The sequence below is a fragment of the Taurulus bubalis genome, assembly GCF_910589615.1.
Source record: "Taurulus bubalis genome assembly, chromosome: 20".
Lineage (NCBI taxonomy): Eukaryota > Metazoa > Chordata > Actinopteri > Perciformes > Cottidae > Taurulus > Taurulus bubalis.
Window position 1 is genome coordinate 15,656,768 of NC_136608.1, and position 10,289 is coordinate 15,667,056.

The 10,289-nt window shown below is 37.7% G+C and overlaps 1 protein-coding gene across 1 annotated transcript; it reads right to left on the minus strand.

Moving 5' to 3' along the window:
* Nucleotides 1–976: 976 nt before the first annotated feature.
* On the minus strand, nt 977–10,215 carry gnsa (glucosamine (N-acetyl)-6-sulfatase a; the record flags this gene model as incomplete). The annotated part of the gene is made up of 14 exons (XM_079236133.1): nt 977–1,052; nt 2,002–2,162; nt 2,547–2,657; nt 2,732–2,842; nt 4,178–4,279; nt 4,374–4,477; nt 4,977–5,095; nt 5,228–5,310; nt 5,393–5,560; nt 6,078–6,176; nt 7,854–7,919; nt 8,646–8,852; nt 8,951–9,010; nt 10,063–10,215. 14 exons carry the CDS (start codon nt 10,213–10,215, stop codon nt 977–979), a joined length of 1,620 nt encoding a protein of 539 aa, XP_079092259.1.
* Nucleotides 10,216–10,289: the final 74 nt, after the last annotated feature.

Here is a 10,289-nt window from a genome sequence, read left to right on the forward strand (position 1 = left end):
TATATAAAAAAAAAAGGGACTAAAAAAGTGTATCTGGCAAAACTTAGATTGTGTTCTTGTAATACTCATTTTGGCCACAAGAGGCTCACATGTGCCAATACTCCATATTCTAAATGGGAGTAAAAGCTTCATGTTTTATACTAGGTAACTTTTAATTTACACACATTTACGAAAACAAAATATATGTACCTTTGCTTCACACAAACTCGGGAGAGAAAATTATTAAACCACCATAATCTTTTTTCCCCTTACTGGCCTATCGAGGCTTCTGTATTAATTAATAAAGACAAAAAGTGGTGATTAATTTGAATTCTGAGAAATAAAAAAGGTGCTTTAACACACAAACAGTCGAGATAAATCCCTTAAATTGTGTAAATGTATGTGGAGACTTTTAAAATGTCAGACATTAAATCGTCTTTAAAGTTTTAAAGTTTTTTAAAGTCTTTAAAGTCACTTTTTGCTAAATTAGGAACTTCCAAATTATATTTTTCACTCTGATTATTTGCAGATATACTGCTTGATTGATAACAGACATAACCTTGAGAAACTGTCCACGTGAAACTGTAAATGTTTAGATGCACATTTGCATTTCATGGAAAGTGTGTCTATTTATTTTCTCTTCGATTAAGATTGAAATTCTTGATAAAATGAATTAATGTTTAGACAAGAAAATGAAAGACCTTCCATGAACTGTCCACTGATATGAAAAACACTTGTTTGCAGGATTTTAAAATGGACCGAGCTCACACGAAAACAGGAAGCAACGTCTTGCGAGTGTGAATCCATCCTGAATAATTTCCCTGCACGTCTACCGACAAACTCGAAGTGGGTGCAGCACCCAGAGGCCTCCAGACCCACCTGGTCCCTTCAGGAGGCCTGAAAACAAGGCAACAGCAGCAGGAAAGGCCCGAATACGACAAGACAGCACAGCCCCTCCTCTTCCTCATCATCCTCTTCCTCCCTCCGCACGCTCGTCTTACTTCGTCTTCTGCCGCAGTCGGCTGAGCCGCCAGCTGTGGCTCGAAAACATCTGCCGAGGGTCAAACTTGTACCTGAAAACACGGGACAGAGTCAATAATCTGTTTTTAAAGAATGTGGACGTCCAAGGAAGCAGATTTAACTTTTATGTGTGCTCCATAATAAATAATAATGTATTTGTTATACTCGTTTTTATCTTGTGGGTCTGTAATTTCCAAGAAGTTGTGTAATTTCATACTAATTAATTAATATAGATATTGTTCAATTGATAAAGTACACGTTCATTAAAGTAAAAGGTGAAGTTTGTCTCGCTTGCAATTCAACATTTATGGAGAATAAAGTTTCCAATAATAAATTAATAGTACGCGAATATTTTCTTGGGTTTAAAAATGGAATTTTTCCTTCGAGAACATTTTAATTTTCTGTTTGCTGAAAATTATAGGGTTGATTATTCCGAAATAACAGATATGTAACATTTGCTTGAGATTTTTTAGTTTGTCATTTTTTAATTAGGGCTTTAAAAAAAAAAAAATAATAATAATCTAAAGGGTGTTTATTTTTTAACATCAAATAACATCTACATTTCAGATTTAAAACACTACAAGAAAATTGTGCATTTAAATTGGATTTTCTGGTAATAAAACCACACCGTAGTTGAACCGTTGCTAAATTAATGCACCAGATTCCTATTAAAATTAGTATCTTGTGTGTTATCCTTCGACATTTTCTTCATGTTTTTATAACCTAAATATTTTCCTACCCGTGATCATCACAAATGGACGTTGTTTCCTTTAAAGTACAGTTAATATTAATTAGTATGACGCAGTCGTGGGCAAGAAAATGCAGGAAATGTAATAAAATGTATCTCTGGGCCAACTTCAAACCCATATTTGTTTCGCCATTTTAAAAGAGGAAGCAAACCTTTTTTATGTTTTAATATATTCTAAAAATAAATGTGCATTTAGACATATTTTTGGGGTGTGCGGCGAGCTCTCGTTTTAGACGCGGCGGCGCTGCACACACCTGGTGTCGTACACGCCGGGCGTCCGACACGACTGCCTGGAGCAGGACTGCAGCATCATCAGCCGGTGGTTCATCTTCTCCAGGACTTCCTGGTCGATGGTTTTCGCGATGTTGGTCAGCTGGTAGGGGTCAGCGGTCACGTTGTAGACTTCCACAAACACCTGCAGGAGGCAAAACCACGTTACTGTCGAACTGCACAAGTTAAAGACGCGGAAGCAGAGACGTATTTGACCACCAGGTGGCGCCAAAGTGAGGGATCTTTACGTACTCGTGGCTTTAAATGCATTATATGCCATTGTTTTGTAAAAATATGCCTTAAAACTGCATAAAAAGTTGATTTATGACAGTAAATTACAACACAACTCGACAAATCATGTATAAATCTAGTCGTTTTATGTAAACAAATTAAACAAATGTACATCTTTAAGTAACTAAATAAATCCCAGCTTCCTTTTCCGGGGCAGATGCCTTCATTCTTAATTTTTTTTAGGTCACAACAAATAATAAAACGCTACGGAATGAACACAGACGGAAGAAAAACAAACCTCGTTATCGTCGAACTCGCAGTACTGCAGGTTGACAGAGGGGGCGACGGTCCGCACGCACGCGTATGTGTTGTTGTACGAGTCCTCGCACACACAGTCTGGGAAACACTCCTGCAGAAGAGAGAGAGAATATAAAAGCTGCTTCTTTACGTCCCGCAGGTGATATTAAAAGTGTAATCTCGTACCGAGACTCCTGGACCGAGCAGAGGACAAGCCGGGTCGGACACGTTGCTTCCTTCTCCTTCGTACTCCACCAGGATGTCTGTTCTCCAGCTGCTGCTGTTCACCTTCCCCTCCTGGAGGAGGAGGAGGAAGAGGAAGAGGAAGAGGAGGAGAAGGAGAAGAAGAAGAAGAAGAAGAAAAAGGAGTAGGAGTAGAAGAAGTAGTAGAAGAAGAAAAAGAAGGAGTAGAAGAAGTAGTAGAAGAAGAAGAAGAAAAAGAAGAAGGAGTAGAAGAAGAAGGAGTAGGAGTAGAAGAAAAAAAAGTAGAAGAAGAAGAAGAAAAAGAAGAAGGAGTAGAAGAAGAAGGAGTAGGAGTAGAAGAAAAAAAGTAGAAGAAGAAGAAGAAGAAGAAGAAGAAGAAGAAGAAGAAGAAGAAGAAGTAGAAGGAGTAGGAGAAAAAAAAGTAGAAGAAGGAGTAGAAGAAGAAGAAGAAAAAGAAGAAGGAGTAGAAGAAGAAGGAGTAGGAGTAGAAGAAAAAAAAGTAGAAGAAGAAGAAGAAAAAGAAGAAGGAGTAGAAGAAGAAGGAGTAGGAGTAGAAGAAAAAAAGTAGAAGAAGAAGAAGAAGAAGAAGAAGAAGAAGAAGAAGAAGAAGAAGAAGTAGAAGGAGTAGGAGAAAAAAAAAGTAGAAGAAGGAGTAGAAGAAGAAGAAGAAGAAGAAAAAGAAGAAGGAGTAGAAGAAGTAGGAGTAGAAGAAGAAAAAAAGAGTAGGAGTAGAAGAAGAAGAAGAAGAAGAAGAAGAAGAAGAAGAAGAAAAAGGAGGAGAAGAAGAAGAAGAAGAAGAAGAAGAAGCATTTCAGATTTTATTATCATATTTTTGTGACGACCATTTATTGATGTTTTCTATTTTACATTTTTAGATTGGGTTCATCTTAAAAATTATTTTGTGTGTGTTTTTGTCATCAATATTTGAAACAATAGGAAACAAAGTAATGATAATATAGTTATCTGTTCATTTTGAATATTTTAAAACTGGTATAAGATACAAATAATTTTACAAATTGTGGGGGAAGGTTAAAAATGTTTTAAATAAATCTGCTCCTTTAAAAAAAAAAAGAGAACTTAGATAATTGCTGTTATCTAGCTGCTGTTTAAACCAGGCATTATATTTAATAACGTAAGATCCATTTCTCATTCACAGAAATATTTTTAAAATGATATTAATAGACAGTTGAGGATACATTTTGGAAAAATCTTCCCCCACAATTTGTAAAATTATTTGTATCTTATACCAGTGGAAGATGATATGAATAAGGCCTTTTATACAATGAGCTGTTTATAGTTATAAACAGCTCATTGTAAAAAGGCCTTATTCATATCATCTTCCATTTATGCCGATTAAGTGTCACGTTTAGGGGCTCTACCTGTTAAATGAAGGGATTTTTTTTTGCATTAATCTATAATAAATCTCACCATAACGGGCAGGAAGGACATGCCGTCCATCTGCGTCTTGTTGACGTCGTGGCCGGCGATGTCCAGGATGGTCGGCCCGAGGTCCACGTTCGCCACCAGCATCTGACGGGAGACGCATTTCAGTTGTTTACTTCAACAATGCTGCAGGCGGGCATGCACAGGTGTGTGTGTGAAGTGTGTGTGTGTGTATATATACCCGGCTGGTCTGGTTGGGCTTGATGTTTGGCCCTCTGACCATGAGAGGAACCCTGATGTCGAACTCATAGAGCTGCCGCTTGTCCAGAGGAAGAGAGAACTGGCCTGGAAGAGCGGGAAGAGACCGCAAACACCTCTACTTTTATATATATACATATACATACACACAGATTTTACTTGAGTATTTTAATTATACTTCAGAGTATACAAGTATAATTTTTTTCTCATCTACATTTATTAACACAAGTACTCGTTACTTTTTAAATAGAGAAAGATATTAAATATACAATTTGATGCAGTACTATAATACTACAAAGTATACACAGTATCTAAAAATTAAAGGAGCCATTCTACATAACGAGTACTTTTAATACTTTAAGTACATTTTGCTGATAATACCGTTGTACTTTTACTTCAGTAGCATTTTTATTCAGGATTTATGGAGTATTTTAGACTATGGTATTTACATAAGTAAAGAATCTGAGTACTTCCTCTACACATAAGACACGTGTGTGTGTGTGTGTGTGTGTGTGTGTGTGTGTGTGTGTGTGTGTGTGTGTGTGTGTGTGTGTGTGTGTGTGTGTGTGTGTGTGTGTGTGTATACCTGTGTGGTAGCCGTTGTCGGAGGTAAAGAAGATGTACGTGTTGTCCAGTTCCTTTCTGACATCTAAGTTCTTCACTATTTTCTCCACCAGGTCGTCCACCGACAGCAGAGTTCGCCACCTAGTGGCCAGAGTGAGCAACAACCGACATGCAGTGAAACCAAACCAAAGTCGCCCTTTATAAGAAAGAGGGGAAGAAGACGGAGAGGAAAGACGACAGGCAGAAGGGATGATAAAAGAGGAAGAGACTCACCGTTTCCTGAACGCATCATCCAGAAACTGAACCGAGGAGTTGGTCATCGGGGTTTTCGCCTGTCGGATCAACCAGTGTTTGTCCTGAAGAGACGAATAAAAGATGCATTTTAAATCGATCACGTTTGACCTCGGGGGTATTGTTAGTGACGGGAGAGGAGTCTACCTTCCCGTGGACGTTGAAGTTGGGGTCTCTGGGGGCCTTGGTGGTGTTGAAGCTGTGCTGGTACTGAGGGGCTGCAGTCCAGGGGGAGTGGGGCGCCGGGATGGAAACCATCATGAAGAACGGCTGGTAGTTGGATTTATACTGGAGGAAGTCCAGAGACCGGTTGGCCTGAGAGGGAGGGAGGAAAGGAAGGACTTTAATATTAGAAGTTACTTTTTAAGATTTTGAAGTAAACAGGGTTCATACACATTCTGACCAATGGGTTTCCATGACTTTAAACCAAATTTCCATGACCGAACATTTCCTGAAATCTCAGTGTATACAGTAAAAAGTGAGTAAATGTAGTATTTAAACTAACAATGAGAATACAAAGCATACAGTAAACCTTAAATGACACAAATGAATGAGACAATAGTTTGATTAAAAGAATAAACATGTATATAGATGCCTGTATGTATGCCTGCTTATATTTTGAGCGTCTTTCTTTTAAAAGCATATTCATTATTTCAAACTCAGCGTAAATGAACGACATGAACACATGAATTCAACACATTTACATGACTTTTCCAGGTTTTCCATACGAACCCTGATTAAAAGTTGCTCTAAAGAGCTATTGTTTAACATGACAAAGTTGACCTGTTATTACAGGACGTAATATAAAACGTGAGGCGTTTGATTTCCTCACCAGGACGTCTGTCAGGTAGTCTTTGCTGTAGTCCGCTCCATGATCCTCGGCCTTTCCGTTCACCGACAGAGTGTAGTTGTAGTATTTAGAGTTCTTCTCCTGGAAAACACAAACAACTTTTATGAAATACTCTTATTTTGAAATTGGATTATTTCGGTGCGAAACCACCACCCGGCCGATACCGACTCAAATAGCTGGATCGGACATCGGTGAAAATGGGGTCGATCTAATCAATTAAATTCTATGTTTACCACAACTTAACTTTAACGTTACACACTGGAATTCTAATTGGTTTTTAAAATAGTTTTGACCATTTTTGCCGCATTAAGAGCACAGACGTCAGCGTCAGTTAGGAGCGTTCACGTAAACTGTATTTTAGGTCTCTAATCCATCAAAACTATTCATTTAATCTTGAATAGTTAATCCATTTTATAAAAAATGTTAAATAAGAATTGTATAACCAGTAGTTATGTCATGAATTGTATGGATGGACTTCAATAAATTAGGATAATTTTAACCACTTTAGGGTTCATACACATTCTGACCAATGGATTTCCATGACTTTAAACCAAATTTCCATGAGCAAACATTTAGTGAAATCTGGGTGTAAACAGTAAAATGTGAGTAAATGTAGTATTTAAACTAACAATGAGAATACAAAGCATACAGTAAACCTTAAATGACTCAAATGAATGAGACAATAGTTTGATTAAAAGAATAAACATTTATATAGATGCCTGTATGTATGCCTGCTTATATTTTGAGTCTTTCTTTTAAAAGAATATTCATTATTTAAAACTCAGCGTAAATGAACGTCATGAACACATGAATATAACACATTTACATGACTTTTACTAAACCTTTGGGATTTTATTTTTTTCAAGGACTTTTCCAGACCTGGAAATAACCATTGAATGACTTTTCCAGGTTTTCCATGACCGTAAGAACCCTGCACAGAATAACCGCAGAAAGCTTTTAAAACCCAACATGGATCACAAAAAGCCAATAATGTGGATGGACACAGAATTAAAAACTAATTGGTGGCGGGCACTTGTGTTCTTGCCTTTTCTACTTTTCCTGAGAGCAAGTTAGCAGATATATATATATATATATATATTATATATACACACACAATGTAAATAAATAAAAAAATATATATATATAAACTGCATGACCTTCTCCCTCTCTCTGATGTGTTGTGATAAGCCGGCGGGTCATGAGACCAGTTCTTCTCACATCTGTGTTTGTTTAGGAACAGTCGAGATAAACTCGTCTGCACTGCAGTCGTATCACGGGCGTGACCTTTGTTTCGTGACTTCTGTGAACCAGTTAGAAGAAGCGTAAAGAAAATCTACTTTTGGCCCATTTGTCAGTCTGGCTCCTTCTGCAGAGAGCTTCCAGTCACATGACCACATGGCCTGAACTCAGTTATTTTCTTAAAACGTGGCAGAAACCCTCTGACACTACAATAAGTACATTATAATTATCCAGGAAGGGTTAATGGTCTCCACAGAAAAACCAGTGTGGTAATAAGACATTCTACATTTAAGCTACTAAAAGAAACGTCAACGTTGTGGTGATCTTTGGCGACCCCTGTGGACAAAAGCGGTAGTGCGTCTGAGCGACAGACTTCCTTTAGAAAAGCTTTAATCTTACAGCAGCAGGGTCTGATAGTCTGTCCCTTAAAACCTTTATTCTGACCAAATGTTTCAGACAGGAAGGAACCTCATAGTAAATGTGTGGCTTCAAAAGATATTTTGAAAGTTGAAGTCTTACCAGTCCGACCCAGTAGTTCCAGCCTGGAGGAACATGCTCCACTCCACCAGCCTCTGAGTGCCCGTACTGAAAAAAAACACACACACAGTATAGTGTGTATTAGTTTAATGACACACAATAGATTATTACAGCAGCACAACAAAACTAATACATAAGAAATACATGTATTATTTGTTTAATACTATTCTGATCTATAATAATTTTTAATATTCCTTAAATCCTCCACCAACAAACTGTTTGAATCCACCTTTGAATGCAATAAATCTTGTCTATAGATTTTGTGTTAAAAAATGCACCGCAAATGCTTTTTCATTCTGTTTCCAGCTTTGACCAAACGTTGGACACGAGGGGTGAGGAGGTCACAAGTGAAACAAGTGAGGAAACACTGGAAATAGTTTGTCCCGGTTCCCCATTCGACCATCTGCTTATCACAAGGGTTGATGCAACTCTAACAGTTGGACTTTATCATCACCTAAAAATAACTCATGACCAAAGATCTTGTGACTGTATTCAACTACCGACAATCACCTGAACGGAATTTTCTATTGCAGGTGTTACAAAATGAAAAGCTGCACAGAACAGCTCTTATTTTCGTGAAAAAAACAATGTTTGTTGAATAGCTATTAGTGGTTATAAACCAGAATATGGATCAGGGCGTCTGTACACACTGGTAAACACATTTAATGAGCAACAGGAAGTCAATCTGCTCTGATGTGCAATTAGCAGACGTAAACATGATCTTACGCTTCCCACTGCTGCCTCTAAACCAGTAGAACCCCGTCGTCCGTTTACCTGGTTGAGATATTTCCCAGCGAAGAAGGTCTGGTATCCGTCGTAGGTCCTCAGCAGGGCGGGGAAGGTGTGCGGCTCCTCGCTCTTCTGCCAGGCTTTGCTGCTGCAGTTCCCCTCCAGCGTGTTGTTGATGACGTGGTGGTTGTGCGGGTACTTCCCCGTCAGGATGCTGGCTCGACTCGGGCAGCACAGCGGGCTGGCGACGTACTGGAGGGAGGAAGACGGCTCTGCATCAATATCTGTGTTGGGGTTTGATTTCAGCCACTTCTTGATGATGATGATGATGATGATGATGATGTACTTACTGCATTTGTGAATGATATCCCGGCATCACCAATTAGTTTTTTCGTCTTGGGGAGGGGAGTCTGGAAGGAAAAGATTGATTGTGATGAGACAAATATTCTCAAATTAGTCAACGAGCTCCATTTTACACACTTTAATAACATACTGGTTTTAACGTACTCTTTATTTGTTTATCACAATTTGTTGTAAATGTTCTTTTTTTTATTGAGTCTACTAATTGAGTTTACTATTGCATATACATACATACATATATATATATATACATATATATACATACATATATATACATATATATACATACATATATATACATATATATACATACATATATATATATATATATATATATATATATATATATATATATATATATACACACACACACATATATATATATATATATATATATATATATATATATATATATATATACACATATATATATATATATACACACACACACATATATATACACATATACATATACATACATACACACACAGTCTGAGTTTCTTACAGTCATTAAATTAAGATGTGGTTATGAGGAGCTACAAAAAGTTTCAATATATATTCTAAGCTATACAAAGTGTTGTGATTACAGCTGATAAAAATAAGTGAAATAATATAATTGTACTAATTTAATTAAGCTTTTGAATGCAATACTTTTCCTTGAAGGGTTTCACAGTGTGGTATTAATACCCATCTGAATACCTTAACCAATTTTTAGAGCAACAGCAGTTTCAATCACTAGGTTTTTAGGTTGGATCGCACAGTATTTCGCAATTAAATCGTCTGATTGTTCAATTAGATTCGGATCCTAAAGAGGTTTGTTTCTTTTGGAAGGAGGGAGGCTGTTTTCTGAAACCGTGGGAGCAGACTGATAAAGCTGCTGACTCACAGAGATGCCCAAATGATGTGTCCAACCAGGAGGAATGTGAGCAGTCAGCTTAGTAAAGAACCAAAACTAAATGTCAAGCTGACATCAATTAAATCACATATATACACATATACATATATTATGACATGATTGAGCTGCAAAAGCAAAGTCACGACTCGCTGGTAGCTAAAAACACACACACATACATGCAGTAAAAGTACAACCAGATTCTCTCACCAGACCCCCGATGGCGATGTCCAAGTCGTCGGTGAGGATCAAAACAATGTTTGGTTTTCGGGCAAACACGCCACCGCTTAGGTTGCTCCACAAAGTGACGCAGATTAGCAGGCAACGCAATAAAATCGTCGTCAACGAGGGATTTAAACCCATTTTCTCAAACGAGTGTGAAACTGTCGCAGCTGTCCTTCTCCTCCTTCAGCTCTGTGTCTGATAGGAGCGTGAAA